General features: G+C 54.9%; 2 protein-coding genes across 6 annotated transcripts in view; both read left to right on the top strand.

Annotated features, from left to right (window-relative positions):
- The window catches only part of CPNE1 (copine 1), a 39064-nt gene extending 35881 nt beyond the window's left edge, over nt 1-3183 (top strand). For 4 of the 5 annotated variants that reach the window (XM_065691938.1, XM_065691939.1, XM_065691941.1 and 1 more), the window contains 5 exons: nt 92-146; nt 225-276; nt 791-924; nt 1097-1333; nt 2081-3183. In XM_065691938.1, the coding sequence (XP_065548010.1) occupies nt 92-146; nt 225-276; nt 791-924; nt 1097-1333; nt 2081-2197 (595 nt within the window). In that variant the 3' untranslated portion in view covers nt 2198-3183. The remainder of the gene's footprint in view (nt 1-91; nt 147-224; nt 277-790; nt 925-1096; nt 1334-2080) is intronic. The other variant, XR_010615431.1, reaches the window with a different exon arrangement.
- A 2053-nt stretch (nt 3184-5236) lies between these two features.
- LOC136020655 (fer-1-like protein 4) overlaps nt 5237-23420 on the top strand; it is a 28099-nt gene continuing 9915 nt past the window's right edge. The window contains exons 1-29 of the mRNA XM_065691933.1: nt 5237-5348; nt 5432-5487; nt 6490-6578; nt 8051-8150; nt 8520-8611; nt 9144-9185; nt 9290-9457; nt 9698-9758; nt 10484-10615; nt 10744-10806; nt 10921-11005; nt 11243-11402; nt 11586-11769; nt 12394-12580; nt 12948-13312; nt 13862-13970; nt 14710-14908; nt 15624-15744; nt 16338-16438; nt 16696-16783; nt 17818-17934; nt 18740-18892; nt 19125-19308; nt 19815-19939; nt 20318-20452; nt 21059-21232; nt 21428-21544; nt 21697-21858; nt 22162-22321. Coding sequence (XP_065548005.1) covers nt 5270-5348; nt 5432-5487; nt 6490-6578; nt 8051-8150; nt 8520-8611; nt 9144-9185; nt 9290-9457; nt 9698-9758; nt 10484-10615; nt 10744-10806; nt 10921-11005; nt 11243-11402; nt 11586-11769; nt 12394-12580; nt 12948-13312; nt 13862-13970; nt 14710-14908; nt 15624-15744; nt 16338-16438; nt 16696-16783; nt 17818-17934; nt 18740-18892; nt 19125-19308; nt 19815-19939; nt 20318-20452; nt 21059-21232; nt 21428-21544; nt 21697-21858; nt 22162-22321 — 3808 coding nt within the window. The 5' untranslated portion in view covers nt 5237-5269. The remainder of the gene's footprint in view (nt 5349-5431; nt 5488-6489; nt 6579-8050; nt 8151-8519; nt 8612-9143; nt 9186-9289; nt 9458-9697; nt 9759-10483; nt 10616-10743; nt 10807-10920; nt 11006-11242; nt 11403-11585; nt 11770-12393; nt 12581-12947; nt 13313-13861; nt 13971-14709; nt 14909-15623; nt 15745-16337; nt 16439-16695; nt 16784-17817; nt 17935-18739; nt 18893-19124; nt 19309-19814; nt 19940-20317; nt 20453-21058; nt 21233-21427; nt 21545-21696; nt 21859-22161; nt 22322-23420) is intronic.

Below are 23420 nucleotides of genomic sequence, written 5' to 3'. Positions count from 1 at the left end.
ATTGAACCTCCAGCTGCTTTCTGGGAATAAAACAATGAGTTATTAAGGAATTGTTCTTTCTCAGTTCTTGTTGTTTCCCTTTCTCTCCCAGGGACAAGCTGTTTCCTGCATTTGGGTTTGGAGCTCAGGTTCCACCTGACTGGCAGGTAGGGCCTTCACAACACTGAACAGTTGCTCTGTCCATGTCTGCATTCCGTAAGTGCTTGTAATGTCACCGTTCCTAGGTGTCCCATGAGTTTGCTTTGAACTTCAACCCCAGCAACCCTTATTGTCAAGGTGAGGATACCTCTTTGTTACTAGTATTCCACTGACAGGGACAGATGTTTGAAGTGTTGTATTCCTTTCATAACTGGTGAAAGATGGATGCAGCACAGGATGTGCAGCAAACATCCTCTCACCTGGATGCTGACAAGAGTGGATGTGTGTTGCTGCAGAGTTCTGGGTGGTCTCCATAAGCTCCAGTGAAGGGGTCTGGATTTAATTTGATTGTTAAACCGTGCTGAAAGTTTTGTTGCTTCACTGGATTATTTTTCCCACAACTTGCATGAAAAGCTCATGGTGACGTTAGAGGCACAACGGGAGAACAGCAAATCTGATCTCTGCAGATGTCCTCTGGTTTCAGCCTTGTGCTTTGCGTGTTTACTGGTACCCTGCTGCTTATTTGCCCTTTAGGAGTTCACAGTTGTGTGAGAGTTATTACCCTTTTGCCATACTATTTAGTAATGCCTATAAAATAATTCCTGGAGGAGTTGCGAGGCCCCTGCGGCAGTCTGCTTTCCTTGTGTTACAGGGATCCAAGGAATAGTGGATGCCTACCGCCACATCCTGCCTCAGATCCGACTCTACGGGCCAACCAATTTCTCTCCCATTATAAACCACGTGGCAAGGTTTGCAGCACACTCAGCACAACAAGGAACTGCTTCAGTGAGTGCATGTCCTTTCTTGTGGATCTGCCTTGGGTTGGTATTTCTGTTTCCCATGTTCAGGATGGGATAGAATGGACTGGTAAAGTGAGGAAAGAAATTGCTCCATTTCCCTTCTGTTGCGTGAGCTTTGGTGTTGAACTCCCTAACTGGCTCTCTCCGATGTTTTTCAGCAATATTTTATCTTGCTGATCATCACAGATGGAGAGATCACTGACCTTGACCAAACCAGGCAGGCGATTGTTAATGCCTCTAAGCTGCCCATGTCCATCATCATTGTGGGAGTTGGTGAAGCTGATTTCAAAGCAATGGAGTTCCTTGATGGAGATAATGGTGTCCTGAAGTCTCTGACAGGAGAACCAGCTGCACGAGACATTGTCCAGTTCGTGCCTTTCCGGCAGTTCAGAAATGTACGTTGTCTCTGACTTCAGCAGTCCCGGTGTCAGGAGTATGTGTCTAGACAGGGCAGCAGGCTGCACCCTCACAGTGCTGTCCAAGCTGCTTGTTCCCGGTGAGAGCTGAGATATTTGTTTCTCTGTTTGAAACTGCGTGCCTTGTTGCAGCTCTCTTGCAGCTTTTTCTTTGCTAGCTGTTGTATCACTGACTTGGTACGCTAGCTTTTGGTTATGACAGAGTTAAAGGATCTCTTGTGCACTGCAAGCATTTAGGCAAGGACCAGAGATCATATTGTCAGTCTCCAGTGCTGAGTCCCAAGAGTGATGGAAGCTGAGAGAAGTCTTCCTTGCTGTTGAAAGCTGTCCTGTCATTCTCCAGCTCCTCCCTCCTTCCACTGCTGGCACTAGCATTCATGCACATTGCGCAGTGAATGGGCTTGAAGAGTGAAGTCAAAACGAAAACCCAAAATAAGAGACTTTATTAGTGCCTGGGGCAGGTTCCCACCCAGATCAGGGGCATATAAAGGCTGTGTGAGCTTGGGCTTTGGTGGGAGCTGTGTAGGGGTGGGAACAAGGGATTTCCATCAGCAGTGCTCACTGGGAATGACTGGAAGTGCTCTTAAAACTGCAGCAAGGAACTCTTGAAACAGGCATGTGGTGGGCTGTGGGCTGTGCTCTGAACTTGGTAAGAGAGTTTGTCACTGGGCTCATCAACCCTTTCTCTGCAGCATTCCTGCTTTACTCTCCCTGTTCTCCTTGCAGGCTCCCCGGGAAGCGCTTTCCCAGATGGTTCTGGCTGAAGTACCGAAGCAGCTGGTGTCCTACTATAAGTGGCAGGGATGGGCACCCGTGAAACCACCTGAAGTAAAGATCATGTAGACTGCAGCCTGACCTGGCTGCCTGCGGCATCACCGGGGTGAAGAGAGCTGTCAGCACCCACCCCCTCCCTTGCACACTGTGGGATCGTACCGTTCACACTAAGCTCTTACCTGCTTGTGCTCTGTGTCTTTGATCTTTCCTGTTCCTCATCAGAGGGAATGTAAACATGGGAGAAACCCACAGCTGCTGGCAGTTTTAATCACAGAAAACGCCATCTTGTTAGTTTTTTACCTAGAAACAGTGGCACATTGCTTGACACGACCCAGCTGCTTGGTGTCAGAGCAGGCATGTGCACTGCTTCAGTGCTGAGTTTGGTAGGAGAAGTATTGCTGTAATGATACTTGTCATACATTCCATGATACATTTTTTTCCTCTATCAAGCTGCCTTGGGAATGGGGACCCTTCTGCCCTGGTTGGTACCAAAGTCTGTTGCTTGGATGCCTGAGGTAGTTCCTGTCGTGCCTTTCTGAAGTGCCAGTACATTTTTATATGTCGAGGTTTATTTTTACATGTCAGTGACCGTATTTTGCCATCTGATTTTTGATCATGTTCTTCTCTTAGCAAGAACTGCTCTTGTGATGGCCTCTTGCTGGGAGCCATCGTTGAACACTGCACTTTGCTTATTGGGGGGGGGATTAATGAAGATTAATCATTCCTTAATCAGGGGCAGCAGGGGATCAATGACTCACATTCATGGGACTTTCAAAATCCAGCAACTGGAAACATTGATATAAAGATGCTTTGAGTGATTTGCTGGGTGGCAGAGGTTACAAAACTAAGGCGTAACTGCCTATAGAACTCCAGAGAGGTGCTGCCTTGTCCCCAGAAGCGTGAAGGGTGTGTTATGGTCTGGGGACTGTAGAAAAGCACAATTGCATTGAGAGACAGGAATTTCAAAGTAGGGATGAAGAAGCCTGGATTTGTCATTGCACTGTGAGTGGTCATCACTTTCCATTTCGTAAATAAATAACCTGCTTTTTGATTTACTTAACATGTCTGGACTCTATATTATTCTCTGCTTTTCTTTCCCAGCGATGGGATGTTTTGGTTTATGAAAGGTCTTTGCTATAGTTGTAGCCTGGTGATGATTCAGCATCTCAGTTAGCCCAGGTTGAGTGTGATCAGCTGCGAAAGCAGAGCAGGTCATCCATCATCACTGGTTTTGTTAAATCACTGAGGCTGTGGAAGGCGTAACCTGCAGCCCTGTCCTGCAGTAATGTGGGCTGTTTGTTTCCTGTGAAATTAGGAAGAAACTTGTCTGTTCCACCAGGTAAACCAGGACACAGAACAATTGGAAGACTGCCCTGGTGGTTCAGGCTGTGGAACTGGTCGGTTACAGAGCTGGGTGAAAGCAACACCTGGGTTTGAATCCACCTCTTCAATTAGACTGGTTGTTCTGGATGGTACCTGCCACCAAACGAGTAGGTAGCTTGTGCTTGAAGGGCTGTGGGTCCGGGAGCACTGGGTTAAGGTGAAGTTGTGCTAGTTTCTTACTCAAAGCCAGTTTTGACCATGATGTGTTCTCCCAGGTTCCTCTAGAGGAAGCTGGGCTGTCTCTTCTGAAACACTGCATCATGTAACCCACAGCACCAGTTTTCGTGCACTTAGATTCTCGAAGGGAACCAAGCAGCCTCTCTTCTTGAGTGGCTGCCTAAAGAAAAACGTGTTACAAGTGGGGAAGAGAGGGAGGAAAACTGCCCTCATGGCACGCTTTGGTGGTGTGATTGTCTCATTAAGCAGCCCTTGCTCTGCTCCAGCCATGACTGGCTATGGACTTGAGCACTGAGCTTTATGTGCTGCCCTAAACTGATGGGCTCCTTTGGGTTCACAAAGGTGGTGCTTAATGCTGCCAGCCCGCTATGGTCTTGCTGCTGCTCTGTGAAGTGGCATCCTTTCCACTGCAGCTTGTTTCTGTTGCCAGCTTCCCTGGTGCTCCAGGAAGCTCTTATGCAAGAGGGAAGTAAAGGGAATAACCACAGGGCTCACTTCGAAGAGGCCTGGCATTGCACAGCCATGATTCACTCCTCAGTGTTTGCAGAGCTGGATTAGCCACTGCTGCAGGGTGTGTGGGTGCAGGTGTTCGGTGTTGGGCACTGAGTGGGAGAGCCAGACCCCCAGGTGGAAGAAATGCTTTCCAAGCCCTGCTGAGCTCGTGATTGTGCAATTGCTTTCATCTGGCCTGGATCTGGGCTATAGAAGGGCTCCAACAGCTCTCATTAACCAGCTTTTGTGCAGGCGAGGTGAGCATCAGGCCCAGCAGGTGAGTGCAGCTGGGAGCGTACCCCTGGTATGAAGTGCCGCTGGCCTCCCTCCTGCTGCCAGAGGCCGGTGCAGGGCCATGCAGAGCAGCTGGAGCCCCTACCCCATGGCCCGTGGGTTTCTGCTTGTGTATCCTGTGGAGAGCTGGGGTCTGAGCTGCAGCCTCTACCCACAGGCAGTGCTCTGGGGTCCGGCCTCCACCACTTCAGCTCCTCTTGGCATGCTCCGGCGCAGGTAGGCAGGAGGTGAGCAGGGGCTGCTGGGCACATGCTGGTCTGGGTGCAGTTTCCTCCCAACCCTCCTAATCAGAGGGCTGCCAGGCCCTTCCCCACCCTCCCTCTATTTGCTTTGTGAGGTTTTAACCCCAGAAGCCGGGATTTTGTGCTGGAGAAGGCACAGGGGTGGCTGAGAGCAGCACCGTCCTCCCGTCCTCCCGTCCTCCCGTCCTCCCGTCCTCGCCCCAGTGCTCAGGCTGGTGTCCTCCAGCCCCGGCTTTGGAAGCCCGTGTCCCCTCCAGGAGCGTGGTCTCCCCCGGGGGATTTCCCTTTCTCCTTCCATTCCCTGCCCTGGAAAGGGCCAGCACCGCCCCTGCGCTCCCCGTCCATCAGCGCTGCGAGGGGCCGGTGCCGTCGCTCCCGAGCGTTCCCGTTAACCCCGGAGCCGTCGAGCCGGAGCCGGCCGGTGCCGCAGGGCCGAGCCCCTCGGCGGGGGCTGCGGGGCGGGGAGCGGCGGCCGAACCGGCCGGGCGAGTCGGGGCTGAGTCACTGCGGGTGGAGCGGGGCGAGGGGGCCCGCGCTGCCCCACACCGGCTCCATGGCGCTGAGCGTCGGCGTGCGGCGGCTGAACCGGCTGCCGGGCCGCGGCGAGCGGCAGGTCCAGCTCCGCTTCCGAGGTGCGCCCGGGGGGCAGCAGGGAGGGATGGAGGGATGGGGTCTGCGGTACCCGGCGCCTCACGGCTCCCCTCTCCTCCCCAAGGCTTCACCCAGAAGACGAGGAAGATCCAGTGCAGCTCGGAGGCTGTCTTTGAGGAGGTGAGGGCGAAGCCCCGGGGCTCCTCTGCAGGCGTTGTCCATGGGATGTGGCAGTATGTCGGTTAGCACCTTGTCATCCAGGGGAGCGCAGGGATGGATGGGGGCTGTGGGGTTTTCATCCTAGCACCATCCATGTGTCCGGCTCTGGGGTCCCGAGCACAAGAGGGACTTGAAGCTGTTGGAGCGAGTCCAGAGGAGGCCACGGAGCTGCTGTGAGGGCTGGAGCAGCTCTGCTCTGGAGCCAGGCTGAGAGAGCTGGGCTGGGGCAGCCTGGACAAGAGAAGGCTCCTGAAGGGGAGACCTGAGAGCAGCTCCAGTGCCTGAAGGGGCTGCAGGAAACCTGGAGAGGGGCTTGGGACAAGGGCCTGTAGGGACAGGCCAAGGGGAATGGCTTGAACCTGCCCAAGGGGAGACTGAGCTGAGCTCTTAGGCAGAAGCTCTTCCCTGTGAGGGTGCTGAGGCGCTGGCACAGGGTGCCCAGGGAAGCTGTGGCTGCCCCATCCCTGGCAGTGCTCAAGGCCAGGTTGTCCTGGAGGAACAAAGAGAAGGCCTTTGGGGGCAGGATGGACCTTTCCCTCCTGGCAGCCACAAGGCATCCGGCCCGTTTGGGTGTCAGGTGAATGGCAGCCTTGGGGCACAGCTTTTCAATGTGCTTCAGCCTGATGGCTCCCTGCCCTGCGCGATCTCTGCCCCGTCTCACCCCACAGCCTGCCGGCTCTGTGTCCTCCACAGGCACAAGCACCCTCCTCTTCCCGGGGTGATGATGCTCTGGCTGCTTTAGCAGGTGACCTGTGCTCCTGTGCTGCTGGAGGGACCCTCGCTTCGCTCCCCACCATCCCTCCATCCCAGCTGCAGGGTCTGCCCTGGAAGGTGGCTCCCCACCACAGCAGCCTTCTGTGGTGCTCTTTGGCTCGGTCACCTTGCAGAGGAGCCCAAGCAGCCACTGAACAGTGGGAGGTGTGCCTGGGAATGAGCCGTCCCCTCTCCGTGCTCTGTTTGTAGGTCTTTCGCTGGCCCCACTATGGGAAGCTCGCCATGGGAGAAACGCTGTCCGTTAAGGTTTACAACTGCAGCAAGGTGTTCAGTAACAGGTAGGTGCTTTGGTTGGTGGGGGACCAGCAGAGATGGGACAAGAGACGTGCTGGGCTTTGAATTGTTTACTGGGAATAGGATCATCTATTGGGAAATTGATGGGAGATGAACAGGATACAACGTCTAGAAGAGGCATGGAGCTGGTTGTTCTGGTGTGCCGGCACTGCTGCATATGTTCAGTTAAATAAAGGGAGTGAATAAGAATGGTTTGGTTGTGCCAGCAGTAACAGAAGCTGCCCAAGGATCCGAATCAGACACAGGTAAAATGGGGCCCTAAATGATAGAGCTGCAAGGGCAGGACTTGCAGCAGAGTGGTGGAGCAAGCAAGAGAGCAGAGGCACGTCCTTCCAGGGCACGTGAAACATGAGTCCGCAGGGAAAGGTGTCAACTCTGAGAAGCGAAGTGCAAGAACTGAAGACAAACGAACAGGAACAGCCTTTCAGAGGCTGCTAATAATATTGCAAACCTTTGCAAAGCCATCACGAACCTGCCAGGGAGGGTGTGGAGGAAGCAAATGAGCGCAGCACACACAAGATGCTTAAAGATAAAGCCAGAGCAGAAAGTGTGGCTGAACTCTGTGTCACTGTTTACTGGATGCTTTCCTTATGGGAGCGGGATCAGGGGAATTATCTCTGACTGAAATGTCAATAGGAACTGCTGTAGGACAAATAGATAAAGCAAACAGTAACAAAGCACCAGGACCTGACTGCACTGACCAAAGAAATCCAGTGGGAAGTGAGTGGTGTGGCACTGCTAGCATCTATCCACACAGGATAGATGTTCTAGAAGAGGGATGAAGCTGGTGGTTCTGATGCCAGCGGTGCTGGATGTATGAAGTCAAATAAGGGGGGTAAATAAGAATGATTTAGTTGTGCTGCTGGGGAGCAGAGTAACGGCAGGTGACAGATATTAGAGTTAATAAGCGGTTATCAGCCCACTGGGATGATGATTATACAGCACGATCCTGCCACTTGCAAGGAGCAACATGACCCTTCCCAAGGTAAAGCCCCCTTGGAGTAAGTACATTCTGGCCTGACTTGCTGCAGGCATCCCTATGGCCATCCTTTTGTCCTGTTTCTGTATCTCCTGTGGAGCTTCTGCTCCCGTTTTGCCTGGGAAGCCTCAGCTGCTCTGCTGGGTGCCCAGACACAGGCTGGCTCCTGTGGGAGCAGCTCTGGGAAGGGGAGAGCTCCTCACACTCAGTGGGACTGGATCCACACAAGCCTTTAACCACTGCTGGCAGCTCGGTTGCAAGCAGCTGCCTGGGCACGGCTGGGGTTGAGCACAAGCTCTTCATGGTCAGTGGGACTCGGGTATTTTGGCTCCCTATGGAAAATGCTGCAGCGTTTTCCTGCCTTCACTGCAGCTCGGAGGGGCTGAGAGCAAGAGAGGGAAGATCCCGGTCCTCTCTTCCCCCAGGATGCGGGCACTGATGCTATGAACACAATTGCAGCCTCTGGTTTTGTTCCAGGCTGCTTGGTACCCTTGTCCTCAGCCTTCAGCACCTGATGACATCCGGGAGGCTGATCCTTCGGGAAGCCCTTGTTGACAGGAACCAGAGGGTCACTGGTGTAAGTCCTCTGTGGGCCACCGGCAATAGGGAAGGCTTTGAGTGAAACCTGCTGTGATGCTTCCCAGGTAGATTTGAGGCTCAGGGGGAACCCAAGGCGCTGCTTTGAGCCTGGGAGTGCTGTGCATTTGTGCCTCTCTGCGCAGAGATGCAGCTGCTTGATACCCATCAAGTGGTTCAAGGAGCATCGAGAAGTGCATGGGGTGGGCTGGGGGCCTTGGAGACCTGCCGAGGGCCTGAATGAACACAGGGAGGTTCAGACACCCCACCCCCCCCCTTTTCCTTTTGGGTGATGGATGCAGGAGGGGGTATTTCATCTGCTGAGGTGGCTGATCGGTGGGTTTGTGTCAGTTTTGTTTTCTGTTTGCAGATCTACATCGAGTTGGATTTGCGCTACCAGCCTCCAGATGGCTCAGCTGGGACCTGGGTTGAAGAGGACTTTGTCTATCAGATGAAAGACAGGTATCGAAAACCTAGGAGGAACAAATACCCAGGCAGATTGTACAAGTCATTTACTCTCCACCTTGGCCAGGCTGATGCATCTCTGCTCTGCAGTGAGTAGGGGTCTTGGAAAGCAAATACCTTGTCCTCACAAGTGACTGCAGCAGCCCACAGCACCCTGGGAGTCCTTTTGGACTTGAGAGCATTCCTGCAGCCTTCCTGGCTGGTGGGAGTGAGACTTTGTGGTTGTAAAGGTGCAGAGAGCGTGGCCTGGGGCTCTATCAGCCCTGGTGGTACCCAAAGCCAGGGGAGATGCGGGTGTCTGGGTGCACAGGGGGGCAGGCAGCAGCAAGGAAGGCCTGAGCAGTGTCACTGCTGGAGTGCCAGAGGCAAAGCAGTGGGCACATTGCATAGGCAGTGGAAAAGCATCACCTGAGAAGATGCTCTTGTCCTTGTGCCAAGCAGGAGCATGGCTGTGGCACTGTCACTAAATGCATCCGGGAACAGCCACAACAAACTTGTTTTTTCAGCAAAACATCTCTTTTTCTTACAGTTCAGAGCTAATCATCCGCAACCCTGCCTTTGAGGAGCTGGAGTAAGTAGCCCCAGTGTACCAGCTCTCCCTCCGGGGTGCAGGGAAGTGCACTAACCCCTTGTCAGGGCTCACAACGTGCCGAGTGATGTGGTGGGGGTTTGCAGGGCAGCCGAGGGGCCGAGAGGCAATGAACTGGACAGGAGAGCTGCTGCACTGGGCAGGAAGCTGGCAAAGGGCCTGGAGACGGATGAGGAAGAGGAAGAGGAGGAAGAAGATTTCTATGATGCATCTGAGATGGAGGTCTCGGGCATTGTCTTCAGCCCTGTGAGGAGGTATCCGTGGTGTGCTCTGCTCTCCTGCCCCTGGGGTGGGAAGTGCCAGCTCCTGCAGGAATCCTGCATCTCTTGGCATTCTGCCTCTGCAAAATGGTGCTCTTCAGTCACCAATGGTGCCAAACAGGGGCTGTTGGGGTTTGCCATTATTTGCCAGGGTTTCCGTAGTTTCCCTTGGTGGGACCTTGCTCGGGTCCCTGGAGATGCAGACCTGCTCACATGGGTTGTTCTTCTGTGCAGCCGCTCCAGACTTTGCTCCGCACGGGACCTCTTTGCCACCCCAACCCCGCAGAGCTTCCAGGTACCGCAGCGCTGGGTGTGCATCCCTGCACCCATGGATGTACAGGAGAAGGGAATCGGGCTGGTGGCCGCATGTGCCGCTGCTAAATACTGCCCGAGCACAGCTTCAGAGAGCAACCAGGCAGGGCTGGTGCCTCCCAGCTTCCCCAGGGACACGTGGGCCGTAGCTGGGGTGGAGGGATGCTGCAGGGGCTTTCTTGGACATGCTGGAGGCTGGTGTGAAGTTGTGGTTCTGGCCGACGCTCTGACATCGGCTTGATCTGAACCCACTGTCTGGAAATGGAGCTCAGTACCATTCCTTGCCCTTGCAGATCTCAGGGGAGGTGGATTTAAATCCTTCCCTAGTTCTAAGTAAACGTGGACTCACATTTGCATCTCCTGCTTTCCGGAGCTGGGTCCTATTGACCAGACAGGAAGCTTTTGCGAGGATGGGATTTCCTACCATCCTTTCCTTGAAGCTGTTATTCTTCAGCTTAACAGCCGTCTATTTGCTTGTACTGAGAGCAAATGTGGGAACGTTTCGCCCATATCTTAGACTTGCAACCAGTTGCAGCAAATGAGACACCCACATCCCAGTCTTTCCAGTGGTGTCCATCTCAGTAGGATTCAATGAGAAGTACTGCACTGCCCTGCACACCTGTGTTACCGGTATTGCTAAAACACGCTCAGATGGGGCTGGAAACAAGGACAGTGTTGATCTGAAGGTTTTCTCCCACGTTTTCTCAGGTTGGGATTAATATCATTGAAGCCCAGAAGCTGGTGGGGGTGAACATTAACCCCTTCGTGGTAGTCAAGGTTGGAGAGGACAAGAGGCACACGGCGACGCAGAAGTCAACAAACTGCCCCTTCTACAATGAAGTATGTGACGGAGGCTCTGTCCTTGCCCTGGTGGCATCCCAAGTCCTTGCAGGGGTTGCTCTCAGGCAGTGGCACTTGTGGGTCCATGTTGGGAGCCCAGACTGAAGTGTTTTTCTCTTCTCTTCCAGTATTTTTTGTTTGAATTCCATGAGCCAAGAGACATTTTATTCCACAGACTCATAGAGATCTCGGTAAGGATGTGCTCCTCTTCATCCTTCATCTGTCACTGATACAGCCCAACGCTATTGTGTGTTGATGCAGGGAGTGATGGGCAAGGCGCTCAGGAGGGTCTGTGCTGTCTGCAGGTTTTTCATTCCAAGACAATTCCATTCCTGGGAACGTGCATCGGGACGTTCAAGATGGATGTTGTGACGGTGTACAGCCAGCCAGGTACGATGGGCTGCACTGCGCACCGTCTGAAACCGATGGTTCTGCACGCTCTGCTGGGGCTGCTGAGGGCTCCCTGTGTAAAGCACTTGGCTCACATAAGGAGCAGCCCTTACTGGCTGTGGGATGCTGATGCCTCCTGCACCTTCAGAGGCTCAGGGCAACCTTTGTGCCGCTGTATTTGGGATGAGAAATGGTCCCCTGGGCTCTCCATAGGGATCCCCTTCCCTTCCCTCACAGACCACAGGTTCTTCCAGAAGTGGGCAGTTATCAGTGACCCCACGGACACCCGGGCGGGCGTGAAAGGCTTTGTGAAGTGCAACATCTCCGTCACCGCACGCGGGGATGTTGTGAGCTCCCTTCCCACCTCCTCCAGCAGCCGGGACGAGGACATTGAGAGGTAGGCGCAGTGCGGTCTTGCATGGTTAAGTTCTGCCTCATTACTCCCTCTTTCAATGGGGAAAGAGCCAGGGAAAGAAACGTGTGGTGGAGCAGGATCCAAACCTCCTGCCGGGCAGGGCATTTCCCAGCCCTGTGCTTCCTGGGCTCCAGCAGAGACCCAGAACATGAATTTGTCTTTCAGGAACCTGCTGCTGCCCAAGAGAGTCCCCGCAGAGCGACCCTGGGCCAGGGTCTGCATCAAGCTCTACCGTGCAGAGGGCCTGCCCAGCATGAGTGCGGGCATCATGGGTGGTTTCTCCAAGATCATAGGGGAGAAAAAGGTCTTTATCGACCCATATGTGCAGGTCTCGTTCTGTGGGCAGCAGGTGAGTCTGACGGGGGGGCTGCATGGGGCTGATCCTCCCTTGGCTGTGCAGCACCATGCGTTAGGCTCATTCTGCCTGGAGCCTCAGTGGGACACGGCGATCCCATTGGAGATGGCTGGGAGAGAGCCCAAGTCCCACTGCCTTTGGCAGTGGCCTGAGCCATGTGGTCATGGATGTGTGGTTCTTATGGGACTTCTGTCCCTGCAGAGGGGGACAGCCCCAGCCCTGAGCACAGCCACTGGATGAGCAAGCAGAGATTTCATATCCCGAAACATAGGGGCAAATAAATCCCAGAGCATACAATAAATCCTCTGCAGCATGCTGGGCTCAGCCTGACTCCCTTGGGAGAGTTTACTGAGCTTATGGCCCTTTTCCTGCACCCAAGGCCAGGGTTTCTGGTCCTGTGATGTCTGTTGAGAATCAGTGCAGGGCTTTGGGACAGCCCTCCTTGGTGAAGCACAGAGAGCACTTGCTGGGATAGGGGCAGGAGCAGGGACACTGCCACATCCAGGGCCTTCCTGGCGCTGGCTGCAGGAGTGATAGGACATGCCATGCCCAGAGAGGCTCCGAGGCATCCCTTGCTCTGGCTGAGGCTGTGTGGCTCTCGCATCTTCTCCTACCCAGGGGGAAACATCGGTGGAGACCAGCACCACCGAGCCCGAGTGGAATGAGCAGATCAGCTTCATTGAGATGTTCCCATCTCTGGCCAGGAAGATAAAAGTCCAGGTGCTGGATGATGCCAACGTTGGTGACGTGGCCATTGCTACGCACTACATTGACCTGCAGCAGATCTCAGACCCTGGCAGGAACGGTGAGGCTCTGGGGACATGCTGGGCAGCCCCATGGCATCACCCTCTGCCCAGCCCCATGGCATCACCCTCTGCCCAGCCCCATGCCATCACCCTCTGCTCAGTCCCATGCCATCACCCTCTGCCCAGCCCCATGCCATCACCCTCTGCTCAGCCCCATGCCATCACCCTCTGCTCAGCCCCATGCCATCACCCTCTGCTCAGCCCCATGCCATCACGCTCTTCTCAGCCATGGTGGTCTCCTGGAGGGTGGGATGCAGGAAAGGCTGAAGCACATTCACATCCCCATGTCGTGGGATGTATTCTTGGAGGGAGGCCTCTGTGCATCAATCCCTGTGGTGTAATTATCCCCTGTCCCTGTCGCTGCAGGCTTTAACCCTACGTTTGGCCCAGCCTGGGTGAACCTGTTCGGCTCCCCCCAGAACTCGGCTCTGCGGGACATCCACAAGGACCTCAACGAGGGCATGGGAGAGGGGATCTTCTACCGGGGACGCCTTCTCATGGCTGTCACAGTGGAGATCTTCAGCAGCCCCAGCATGGCAGAGAGGAAGGCCGGGGACAAGGTGAAAGGTGCCCTGAGCAAGCTGAAGCTGAAGAAGAAAAGTAAGAAATCCAAGGAGAAAGCCAAAGAACTGATGCAGCTGCGGGGAGAGGAGGAGCCCGGGGGCTCTCAGGAGGTCGAGCAGCCCGAGGAGGTCACTGTGGAGGTGGAAGAGCTTCACCCGCTCCCTGGGGTGAGTCCCGCACTGCTGGCACTGGGATCACTTGCTGGTGCAGCAGTGCTGGAGCAAACCCAGCCTGCCCAGGGCTGGGCTCTTCAGGGAGCTCCCAGCCACTGTAAGGGCTGAGGCCAGACCCACAGCCTCAAAACTGCCTCCCACAGTAAGGCTTGGAGCATCCCCACGGAAGGGCTCTCACATGGGTGCTGCTGCCAGGGCACAGCTGCCTTTGAGCCTGTGCTTGTTCCCCCCTGGAGCCAGGAAGCCGTTAGCTGGTCCTGGGTTTCCACTTGGCCTGGAAAGGCAGGCGGGATACAGCTGCGTTGATAGAGCAGCCATCCCTTAGCCTACACATCTGCTCAGTGGCTTCACACAAGCATCAGTCAGAGCCATGGCTCTGCACCAGCCCCCAGGGATACCCAGGAAACCTTCCTGCTGGTCACCGTGCCCAGCGCTAGTGACCTCAGCAGCATCCCACTGATATCCCTGGTGCTCTCCCAGTTTCCGCTGAGGCAGTGGTTTGGCACACGAGGCTCTCAGGCTGATTTCTGTCTCCTTGCTCAGAACGCGTTGGGGAGGAAGGAGGAATTCCTCCTCTTTGCTGCCTTCTTTGAAGCCACCATGATGGACCCCTCTCTCGCCTCAAAGCCTCTCAGCTTTGAGGTCTCTATAGGTGGGTATTCCCCAGGGACCTCTGTCCAGAAACCATGGGAACAGCCCAAGTCAGCACTGCAGTCCTGGGGTACCAGCCCTTGCACAGCCCCCGGAACAGGAACTTGGGAAGGATGGAGGATGAGGTCAGGGAGTGCCTTAATTGCCTTAGAAGTCCGGATGCTCTCCTATGGGATCGGAGATCTGCAGTGTTTGTATGAGCTGCCTGTGTGGGGCGAAGAGTTGAAGCTCTCCTGGGAAGTGGGGATGAGAAGTAGAAGGCTTTGGGAGCAAGGAAGGGAAGCAGAGGAGGGTAAGCTGGAGTGCTGGGGTTGGCTGTGTGGTGATGAGGGGCTGTGACAGTGGGTGATGGGGAATCAATAGTAGGAGAGCAGGTCTAAGCCCTCACCTACTGAGCTGGATGGGTGGAGATGCTCGATGCTGAGCATCGAGCTCATGGGTGACTGGTGCTGATGGGTGCTGATGGGTGACTGGTGCTGACCCCAGGGTAGAGGGGTAGGCGATAGCATCTGAAGGAGCTGGTGGAACTTGAAGGTATGCACAAGGGCTCCTTTGCAATTGTCCAGCTCAGACCTGGTTATCCATTGATGCTCTGGTGCTTGGGTGCTGCTGAATTGCTAGTTCCAAAAGCAGTGCATGGCCACGTGCTTCTCTTGGCAGGATGATTGCACTCTGATTGTGTGAGCTAGCAAACCTGTTTAACAGTGAGCCCACTTACCTGTTCAATGCTTGACTTCAAGGGAACTATGGCAAAGCTGAAGAGCTTGTGACCAAAGCATGGGGAAAAGTGGAAAAGGGAGAAGTGAAAGAAGAAAAGCTGCCTTTGCTGGACTCTGGTTCAGAGGGTGAGCTGGATGTTGAAGTCCTGGCCCCACCTTCAGCAGCATTGAACAAGTCAGTGACGAAGAGCCAGAGACCGGAGCCCATGGAGTATGATAGGTGAGTCTTTGTCCTCCTTTCCCACCTTCCCTGGTCCTGCCTCAGCTTCCCAGGTTGGTTATTGCAGACATGGAGAGGTCTGCTCAGCAGTGCCAGCCCTGGGCAGTGTTTTTCCTCTTCGCAAACCCTCAGCTTGCCATTGCCCATTATCCCTACAGGCCTTTAGGTGTCTGCTTGATGTGTGCAGCTGGCCAAGGCCAGGGTCCCAGGGAGACTGTGACCCATCAATAGCAGCAGCCCCTTTTCTGGTTAACAGGCAGCATCTCAAGGGCTTGCTTCTAGGGAGGAGGAAGGAAAGGAGTGCTCTGGCACATGCTGTCCTGTGCTGGGCAGGCAAGACCCATACACAAGCTCTTCTGACTGTACATTTGCCCTGGGAATGCTGCCTGGTTTGTCCCACAGGCCTGGCAATGTCTTGGCATTTGCATCGTGAGCCCTGTGCCTGCTACTGCCCAGTGCCATGGCAGCAAGAAGGCCCCGCAGCATCCCGTGCTCCCATCAGCTTCATTCCGCTGGGCACACGCTGCTCCCTGCTAGCAGCCCTGTGCACTGGTTTGGGATGACAAAGGGCGGATCCAGCAGCTTGCAGCCATGTCTGTGGCGCAGGGCCCAGAAAAGCCAGTTCTCTATGGGGAAGACAGAGCGCAGACCCTGCTCCCTGTGCTGTGACGTGGTGCGTGACAGCAGCATAACCCCCTGTGCCTGCTGCCCTCAGGTCATACAGCTGCCTGCCCATGACGCATGAGAAACCCTGCGTGCACGTGTGGAGCTACTGGGAGGATCACACTTGGAGACTCTGCGTTTCCAACTGGATTGTCAAGCTGGCGGAGCGCCTGGTAGCGTGTGCAGGGTGTCTGTGGCACGCTCTTTCCTGGTCCGCTTTCCTTGCGGCACATGGAGCTGCTCTGTGAGACGTTTGCCATCAGCATCCTCGCTCCCCAGTCCATGCGCGTCTGTGTCTCTCGCAGGGCTCAGTCCCACCTTCCCTTTAGATGTGTGTGCAGAGCCTCTGCCCGTGCTGTGCTGTGGTGGCTCCCGGAGGTGTGAATGACACAATGTCTGTGACAAAAAGCTCTTGTGATGCCAGTGCTGAGCTGCATGTGCTGGGGAGATGCTGCTGCAAGCAGACTCAGCCTTGCGCTGTCATTAGCGGGTGCAGTCTCTTCCCAGGGCCTCATCTTTCCCTTTTGGGCTCAGAAATCTTTCCCTGTGCTTCAGCGGCAGCTCAGGGACTGAGACACAAGGTTCTTTAACAGCCAATGTTGAGGTTATCCCCAGGCTTCAAAGGGAAGTGATGACCTGCAGCACTCTCGCAATCCCCAGCCCCGCAGAAGGGCACAAGACGTTCATGCCAAGTGCATCCTTGCAACGCCTCGCTCTGACCCCGCAGCAAGGCTCAGGCTCCCTCAATGCTGTGCTTTCCCCCCAGGAGCAGGGGCTGGAAGATGTGGAGAAGCTCGTGAGAAGGCCAAAGGCTAAAGCAGAAGAGCGGCTCCGAGAGGTGCTGGAGGAGTTTGTAGCAGGATGCAGGTTAGAATGTCCCTGATTCCCTAAGGTTTAGGTTAGGAGCTCACATCCCATTCTGCCTGGGCAGAGGGAGCCTCAGATCCTGGGCAATCCCTTTTCTGAATAAAAAGCTTGCAGAAGTGAGTGCATCGTGGAGAGGGTGGCTTCTGATGTGTTTGGATCAGTACCAGGGGTTTGGAGCTTGCGGCCCTGCTGTGTGAGCTGTGCTCTGCCTCCGGGGTGCAGGGCACGCAGGGCCTGTGCTGCTGTTCTCATTGCAGGCAGTATTCACTCAGTGCAGAGAGAAAAACAATGGCACATCCAAACAACCTGGACAGATGTCGGATGAAATACCTGATGCGCAACATCGTAAGTGGTAGGACTTGGGCGGTGGGAACCTGTGGTCCGGGCTCTTGGGGATGCTTCTGAAGGACTGGCAAAAATCAAGGCTTAGAAGGAAACTTGAGGCTAAGACTTCTGGTATCAGTCATAGGCATCTCCCACTTGCGATCAGAGCAATGCAGCTTCCAGCACAGGCAGCAGAGGCAGAGGTCATGGCTGCCTCCAGTTTTATACAGAGGCTGTGCCCCGATGCCATCCTTCCTGCCCTGTGGGGCACGTGTGGCTGAGCACATGCATGATGCTGCCCAGTAAGTTGCTGGAGGCCCTTTGCTGCAAGCTGTTCCTGCAGGCACTTTAGGGGGAGCTCACTGAGACCCACTGCCCCTGGAAACTCAGCCCATATAGGCTGGGTACCCATCCAGGCAACCTGCAATAGCCGTCCGTCTGCCTGTCCCCGGAGAAGGCATCATCTAGGGGCTCATAATCCTGCAGACAAGGCCAACTATCTGAATGGGAGCACAGTTACGCATCCTCCATCACAGCACAGCTGTAGTCATAGTCCCCATCAGACTTTGAAAGGCTGACCAAAATGTAACGACAGCAGCAGGAAACAAAACGTAGACATGTCTGGGTCCCAAATCCTTTCTCTCTGTCTCCCCACACATCATCAGCTGAGGTATGGTGAAGGTACTCCGCTAAGACTCTGAAAGGAAGAACCAGCCCGAGAAATGAGTTTTCTGGCCTTGTCAGTCCATACAGGATTCCTTCTGGATTTCATTGTTGGTTTTGGTTCATCACAAAGCCTCTTCTCAGATGTGTACACTATCAACTAATGGATGTGAAAGCCCAGGCCCATCTTCCAGTTTTATGCATCCCATTCCTCTGTGGCCCCAAATTGCTTCTTGTGCAAAGCCTCCCGCAGGTACCCTCTGGAGCTTTAAAACCTCCAGCTTCTGAAACGTTTGTGCCTTATACATACGAGCCATGGTGGAGGTCAGGGTGTGATGGAGCGGGAGGGATGTGATCAGCTCATGGCATCCGGTGCTGGGCTCTCTGTGCAGATCCTGTATGCGAAGCAGGGGCTCCGGGTGAAGCGGAGGCTGACTCGAGCCAACGTTAAGGAGAAGGTGAAGGAGACGAGGAGGATCCTGGCAAAGCTGCGCTTCGTGGCTAAAGAGGTACAGCTGCCCCAGGGGCACCCCGTTTCCGAGCAGGAGAGGGAACGGGCAAGGAGAAGGCGTTTCCTGCCATCCACTGGGAATGTTGCTGGCTCTGCAGAGCCAGCCCTGCACATACACTGGACACTTTTGGCCCCTGCCTGGAGGCTGCAGGTCTTGGTTTGGGTCAGTTATCAGTACAGGTGAAACAGAGATGGGGAAGAGAACACGGGTTAGAGTTTAAAAGAAGTCATTGCTTCCATCTGGGTGTTTGCTTCAGTTGAACTGCAGCTTTGTGCTGGGCACTCCTGTTGCTGGATGCCAGTGGGTTCTTCCCGTGGATCAGCACCCGGGCTTCTGTTGAGGTGTGGGGTAGGATGCCACTTGTCCAGCCTCGCGAGGGGTTCTTCTCCCCAGCATGGCACGGGGTTGAGTGGATCACAGATGGCTCCAAGAAACCTGCCGGGCTGGTTTCGGCTGGGATGGAGTTCGTTTCCTTCACAGGAGCTGGTATGGATGGGGGTGATGTTCCTGGGTTCGTGCTGGAAGCAGTGCTGATAACACAGGAATGTTTTCCTTATTGCTGTGCAGTGATCAAGGCCTTTTCTGCTTTTACCCCACCAGCAAGTGAGCTGGGGGTGCACAAGAGACTGGGAGGGGACACAGCCAGGACAGTGACCCCAGCTGATCCAAGGGATATCCCAGACCACGGAGCACCGTGCTCGACATATAAAGCTGGGGAGGAAGAAAGAAGTGGGGGGACATTCACTTTCAGTGTCTGTGGAGGGAGAACAAGGTATGCGACATTCCTCTTTCCTCCCTCCAGCCCCAGTGCACCCTTCCCGATGTTCTCGTCTGGATGCTCAGCAGCAGCAAGCGTGTGGCATACGCAAGAATTCCTGCACAGAACATCCTGTACTCCGTAGTCGAAGAGGAGAAAGGCAAGGACTGCGCAAAGATCCAGACTGTCTTTATGAAGGTAGGGCTTATACCAAACCAGCGTGCTCTTGCTTGCTTAGTGCCGCTTCTCCCTCCTTGCTTCCAGCCCTCCTTTATGGAATCCTGGAGTTCACAAGGAAGCACAGCTCCGGCTCCATGACTGCCTTTTGCCTCTGTCAGTGTGGTGCTGTGTCTGCTGGCTGATGTGGTCATCTTGGTCTGAAGGGGGTACGGCTGAGGTGGGAAAGCTGCTGAACCTCCTGTGCTTCCAGGTCCCTGGCTTACACACTGGTGAGATCTTTGCCAAGCTGGAAGTCTACATGTGGCTTGGGGTAACCAAATATGCGAAGAACTGTTTGTTGGAGCTGCCTGAGGAGTTCAAGTCCCTCTCTGAGAGCGGACAGGAGACTGCCCAGCTCTCGGCATGCAGCCCTCCCAGCCGGCTCAGCAGGGATGGTGAGTGCAGGTGCCCCCTTTAACCATGAGCGGGTAGGTGAGAGGTCCTGCCTCAGGCTCAGTGTCCGAGGAGCAGGACCTCATCTGTTATTTCCACGTCATCTCCAAGCCATGACTGGGACAGGCAGGTCCAGTTTGCTCTCGTGAGGACACGCTCACACAGCAGGCAGGATGGGTGTTTCAGACGCTGATTACGCTTCCAAAGTAGTAACGGGCACAAGGTCTACCCCTTTTTCTGAGGCCTGGTGGTGTCCCCATCCCCAGAAGATGCTCACAGCAAATCAGTGCACATTTCACGTCGTGTGCTTCCCAGAGGAGCCTGGGGAGCCTCCTGAGCTCGTCTCACTTGGCCAAACCTTTTGAGATGTGTTGGCTTTCTGAGAACCATGGTGGGCGCCCCTAGAAGCGGTACCCATTCCTTGCAGGATGTGCCCACTCCCACCTGGCTGGCCCTCTCCTTCGCACGACTGGATTGGGGCACAGGGACCTTCTGTTTTTCTTACCAGATTTCAGCTATTTCCAGCTGCGAGCACATCTGTACCAGGCTCGAGGGATCCTCCCTGCAGACGACAATGGCCTTTCAGATCCATTTGCAAGAGTGGTGTTTTCGACTTATTGCCAGGCCACCAGGGTGAGAGCACTGAACCCTTGCTTCTGCCTTCTTGGGGGACTTGGGGACAGAAGAATCCCCATGCCCTCACTAACATGCTGAAGGCCAGTGCGGTGGCACTGATCCTGGAAATCCCATAACTCCAGGACTGAGGTATCGATGTGCTCTGGTTGGTGTGATTCTGTTCAGGGAGCACTGACAAAGCATGCGTGTTGTGGTCACGAAGGCTCATTGGCACGTGCTGGTTGTCCCAAGGGGCTGATCATGCTTTTGCCATCTATGTCCCCTCCTGAAGGCACCATCTGTGTGTGGCTGCGTGATGGAGGGGCTCAGTCCACTCTGTACGTAGTTTGTTTCCACTGGCTGTGGTACACTGAGCCCTCCTGTCTCTGTCTGCAGATGCTGGAGGAGACACTGAGCCCCATGTGGAACGAGCTCCTTCTGTTTGACCAGCTCATTATAGATGGGAAAAAGGAAGAGTTGAAAACAGAGACCCCCATTGTTATCGTCAACCTTTTCAGCCACAATAACTTTGTGAGTATGGCCACGCTGCCCTCCTGCTGTACTTTCCAGGCCAGGGAAGGCAGATTGCTCTTGGAGCACAGGGAAGTGGAGACCTGGGTACATTCAGCCTGGAGAAGATGAAGGAAAAGCAGGGCCTTACTGCTGCCTACAGCTGCCTAATGGGAGCGGGTACAAAGGTGCAGGCTCTTTTAGAGGTACCCAGGGACAGGATGACGGGCAAGGAGCACAGGTTGGAACCAGATCAAGATGCAACTGGATGTAAGGAAGCAACCTTCACCCGGAGGGAGTTCAAACACTGGGTCTGGAGCTCAGAGGGGTTGTGGGATCCTTGGAGACATTAACACTCTGGTTGGAGGACACTGAGCAGCCTGATCTAACTTTGATGTCCTCTGGTGCATGGCAAAGCCTTTTGGCCAGTCCTGCATGGAGATGGACTGGGAGTTGAGAGGACCTGCTGCAGGCACGTCTGGTCTGCTCCTAGCTCTGCATGGAGCAGAGGATGGCAAGGGTGGAAGAGTGGGCTTGTGCTGTCCCGGACTGCCTGGAGTCAGTGGTGCACTTTGAGGAGGTGAGAGGATGCAGGGATGCTTTGACCCATTCCCCCTTTTCCTGCAGGGGTCTCCCGAGTTCCTTGGCCAGGCCTTTGCAGTCCCGCAGGTGAAGCTGGTGGATGAGCCCTACACCAAACCTGCCCTGCAGTTCTTTGACTTCTACAAGGGCACCAAAGCAGCCGGGGAGCTCATTGCCAGCTTTGAGCTCATTGAGCTGGATTACAGCGGCTATTTGGAGGTAACAGGCTTGTAGGAAGCTGCTCTCTGGTTGTGGGACCCACCAGAGGACCCCCTGTTGAAAGCTACATCTGGATTTTGCAGGGGCAGAGCCTGTGAGCACAGACCAAGAGGGGAGGGAGAAGGGGCATGGCATGGGGTACAGATGGCTTCATTGCTTGAAAGTAATGGGAATCCCCTGCTTCCATCTGTTCAGCCGTCAGTGCCCGAGGACGTGGAGCCCAAGGAGCCCGACTACCTGGGAGACCCCCACGATGGACGGTTCATCATCCCTGAGGGCATCCGCCCGGTGCTGAAGGAGTTCCGCATAGAGGTGCGCTGCCTTCCAGTGGGCTGGAATCCCGCTTGGAGCTCAGATGTGCCTGTGAGGCCTGAGCAGATGAGAACCGGAGGTGTTTGACGTCCTGGAGTCATCGTGCGGTTGGGTTGGAGGGCGGCCTCATGCCTCTCTTTGTTGCGCTTCAGATCCTCTTCTGGGGCCTGCGGGACCTGAAGCGGGTGAACTTGTTCGAGGTGGATCAGCCCCAGGTGATCATCGAATGTGCTGGCAAGAAGGTGGAGTCAGAGGTGATCATGGCCTACAAGGAGAACCCCAACTTCACCGAGCTGGTCAAGTACATGGACGTGGTGAGTGGCAGGGCACACCATGGCCGCTTTGCACCCCTGCACTGCCTGTCTGCACGGGGCAAGGTCACAGCAGGGGAGCTGCCCCTGGGGCTTTGCTCTCCTGTGGCCACACGGTTCAGCTGCTGATAAAACCTTTATGAAGCCGCCCACCAAAAGCAGTCTCGGCATCACTTGTCACTGCGAGGCTTTGATTCCGGGGCAGAGCTGCGAGGCACCTTCGGACCTTCTCATGTGTGGCAGGGCTGCCATGGGTACTGCCCTTCAAACCCCAGTCTGCAGGCTCGTTTTGCGGTTCTTCTGCAGGAGCTCCCAGAGCAGGTCTACCTGCACCCTCCCCTCAGCATCTTTGTGGTGGAAAAGCGGGCGTTTGGGCGCACGGTGCTGGTGGGTACCCACGTTGTGTCCAATGTGATGAAATTCTCTCCCAGAGAGCTGGAGGAGGAAGCAGAAGATGTGCCCAAAGGTGAGCTGCTTGGTGAGGCTTCCATGGAGGGAGCTTCCATTCCCTGCTAGCCAGGCAGCAAAGCCCTCTCTGAGAGCCATAGGATGCCTTGCAAACACGCAGCATGGGACAGATTGGGGTTGGAGGCAGGTTGTGGTCCTGGTCTGTCGTAGACTCATAGAATAGAATCATAGAATAGTCAGGGTTGGAAAGGACCTCAAGATCATCCAGTTCCAACCCCCCTGCCATGGGCAGGGACACCTCACACTAAACCATCCCACCCAAGGCTTCATCCAACCTGGCCTTGAACACTGCCAGGGATGGAGCACTCACAACCTCCCTGGGCAACCCATTCCAGTGCCTCAGCACCCTCACAGGAAAGAATTTCCTCCTTAGATCCAATCTAAACTTCCCCTCCAGACTGGTGCTTGGGGAACAGCAGCAGCCAGGTGATGGAGTGCTGTGTAAGGGCTGGCATCCCAGCCTGGGGATGGCAAAGGGCAGTTTGCAGACTGTTTTCTCCAAGGTTAGCTTAACACTTGCCTCCCCACCACACCAGCAGGACTTCATCCGTGGATGCAGCATCTTCTCAGGGTCTCTTTCCCAGGCCCTGTTTGCATTACAGTTGTAGCAAGTAGAAGAGGGTGAATGGCTCATAAAGATGCCTTAGTCCAGCAGGACATTCAGATGGGGTGGGTACCAGGCAGTGACTTATTCCTGTGGAAGGTTTGTGTCTAGAATCAGAGATGTTTGGCCTAGGAAAGGGTTATTGCATTGACCTGTTTCAACCTTCTATAGCCGGGCTGCAGAGCTGTCTCCAGTGAGGCCTCCATCAGGCTTTAGGGAGATGGTCCATGAAAGGTTTATGCTTCTCTCACATCGCTGGGTTGAGGTCTGTTCATTGGGCAATGGATTCACTAAACAGCTCTGTGATAACAACAGCCAGAGCTCCCGATCTGGAAGTGTGTAAATAGACACAGCACAAAGGGGAAGAGGCAAAGGACTGAGGGATCTGTGCTTGTTTCTGAGGTGTATCTCATGCTTGTGGGAGTCAGCAGCAAGCGTGTCGATGGGGGTGGCCGCTCAGCACTGCGCTTGGGTTTCCAATGTTTAGGCAGGG

This window comes from Lathamus discolor, chromosome 11 (genome assembly GCF_037157495.1).
Source record: "Lathamus discolor isolate bLatDis1 chromosome 11, bLatDis1.hap1, whole genome shotgun sequence".
Classification (NCBI taxonomy): domain Eukaryota; kingdom Metazoa; phylum Chordata; class Aves; order Psittaciformes; family Psittacidae; genus Lathamus; species Lathamus discolor.
This window is presented reverse-complemented; position numbering and strand designations above follow the sequence as displayed.